Genomic DNA, 2,500 nt, shown 5'->3' with positions numbered 1-2,500 from the left:
TATTATGGGAAACACATGAGCAACAGACTGACAAAATGAAAAATTAAAAACTTTTCCTTGATATATATATATATATATATATATATATATATATATATATATATATATATATATATATATATATTATATATATATATTATATGTATATATGTATATATATATATATGTATATATGTATATATGCATTTATGTATATATGTATATATGTATATATGTATATATGTATATATGTATATATGTATATATGTATATATAGATAAATAGATAAATAGATATACAGATATGTATATATATATATATATATATATATATATATATATATATATATATATATATATATATATATGTATAAGTGTTTATGTGTATGTGTATATATGTATATGTGTATATGTGTATATGTGTATGTGTATATGTGTACATGTGTACATGTGTAACATGTGTATATGTGTATACGAGTATATGTTTATATGTGTATATGTGTATATGTGTATATGTGTACATGTGTACATGTGTAAATGTGTACATGTGTACATGAGTACATGTGTACATGTGTATATGAGTATATGTGTATATGTGTATATGTGTATATATGTATATGTGTATATGCATATATGTATATGTGTATATGTATATATATGTGTATATATGCATATATGTATCTCTTGTAAATAATTATGGCAAATAATGAAAACACCTCCATGCATAAAAATACAATAAATCAGCTCTTATAAATACATTATAAAAAAGATAATAATCTGGAAACAAGAAACTTTAATAATTTGACTTTATTCTGTCGGCCTTAAAAAGCTAAGACAAACAGAGTTATCATAAGTAGTGTCACAAAAAGACTTAATCAAACATGAATATGTAAGACATGCACACCATAAATGTTTAATTCTTAGCTTCACTATGAAATTCTAGTAAAATAAATTCTATATTATATTCTTTGCAAACACAAAATCCCATTCTCAAGTGAATTACATGATCATAACACTCTTTCAGTGTGTCACAGATATGCATAATCCAAAAAGTTAAAATTACAATCTCTTTTCTCTATGACAGAAAGACCTAAAAAGCATTTACCTGTGGATGTTCTGGCACAACTCCTGGCTCATCCATGTAATGATAGAAGTTGACTAGACTGGATGACATCACAACAAACCCTTCACCCATATACCTTGGAGGCTCATCCAGGACACCCGTGTATTTGGGACTGGGAGCAAGAATTACCTGCAAAATGGATTATTTCTAAGATCAATATGGGTACTAGTATTACTTAGACAATTGGGCTTAGTAAATAAACTAGAAGTAAAATCTAGTTTAAACAGTTGATAAAAATGTTTTTGCATCTTGAAAAACTAGAAAAAAAAAATTAGGAGTAAAAATCACATACCCTGAAATTTTCTGCCTTTGACTTCACAACATGCATAAAGTGATCGAGGGAACAAGCTGCTGGTTTGGTTGAATAACAACATTCTGCTTTATCTGTTGTTAGGATGAGAGTTGATGCCACAAGGCGATTGCCAAAAACAAAGCGTGCCTGAAATAAAATAAGAGTAAGAATATTTTGAAATACATTTACTTTTCTAAATCTTAAAAACTATAAAAAAATCACTATGCAAAGACACATACATTATACATTCCTCTGGTCTCAGTATAACAATTGTTTTTTTTTTTTTCTTTTACTGAGAGTGGGAAAGACTCAACAAAAATCACACTTAAACTGCCAGTATTTACACAGGATGAAAGAATAAAACAAAATATTCTACAAAGCAACTAACCATGTTCAGATCGATCTTTATGACTGGAATGAGATCTCGCCAGTCCTGCCAAAAACTCATGTCCTTCGCCTGGGTCTGAGCAACTTCTGCTACATCCTCTTCGTCTGACTTGCCGGTCTTCCCTCCACCACTCATCAACACCTGCTCAAGCCCAAAGATTTTCTCCAGCTTGGAGTAGAGCTGAGACCGGTTATAGATGTGTAATTCTGGCCCATTAAGCTCAAGCCAAACCCGATGGTCACAGTGGGACATGTCTGGGGAGAATTATGTTGATATGAGATTTAACACATTATAATTACGAGATAATATAAAGAAGACAAAATATCAGCATTATTCATATCTCTTAAAATAGTGTTGCATCTGATATTCAACCTAATTTTTAATCCAAATCTACAATAAACACTAACCCTATCAGTGTACACATATTAATGCTATGCATGAAAAATTACCTTCTGACAATGCCCTCTTGACATATGGCAGCCAGTAATGAAATTTAAGTATTCCGTCAACAACTCTGAAGCTGTAGTCTTCTGTCACATACACAACATTTCTAAACATGATCTTCCCAGACAGTACAGACAACGAGAAGGAACCTGAAATTAGAAGAATCATGAATAAGAAAATACCACCTGAAATTATCTAATATTTCAAATTGGATTCTCTGTTTCTATTCATGCTAAACTTCAGCAATCTTATAAAAAATTATCCATTCTCTCAAA

General features: G+C 29.8%; 1 protein-coding gene across 14 annotated transcripts in view; it reads right to left on the bottom strand.

Moving 5' to 3' along the window:
* Positions 1-2,500, bottom strand: part of tweek (transmembrane protein KIAA1109 homolog tweek) — a 77,951-nt gene that overhangs the window by 72,195 nt on the left and 3,256 nt on the right. For all 14 annotated transcript variants that reach the window (XM_086537662.1, XM_086537663.1, XM_086537656.1 and 11 more), the window contains exons 4-7: positions 2,231-2,374; positions 1,782-2,035; positions 1,394-1,540; positions 1,084-1,230 (exon numbers count right to left, since the gene is read on the bottom strand). In XM_086537662.1, coding sequence (XP_086393788.1) covers positions 1,084-1,230; positions 1,394-1,540; positions 1,782-2,035; positions 2,231-2,374 — 692 coding nt within the window. The remainder of the gene's footprint in view (positions 1-1,083; positions 1,231-1,393; positions 1,541-1,781; positions 2,036-2,230; positions 2,375-2,500) is intronic.

This window comes from Penaeus japonicus, unplaced genomic scaffold, assembly GCF_977035675.1.
Source record: "Penaeus japonicus unplaced genomic scaffold, GWHDUDI00000001_assembly GWHDUDI00000006, whole genome shotgun sequence".
In the NCBI taxonomy this organism is placed as follows: Eukaryota; Metazoa; Arthropoda; class Malacostraca; order Decapoda; family Penaeidae; genus Penaeus; species Penaeus japonicus.
The sequence above is the reverse complement of the archived record's forward strand: the minus strand, read 5'-3'. Positions and strand labels throughout refer to the sequence as shown.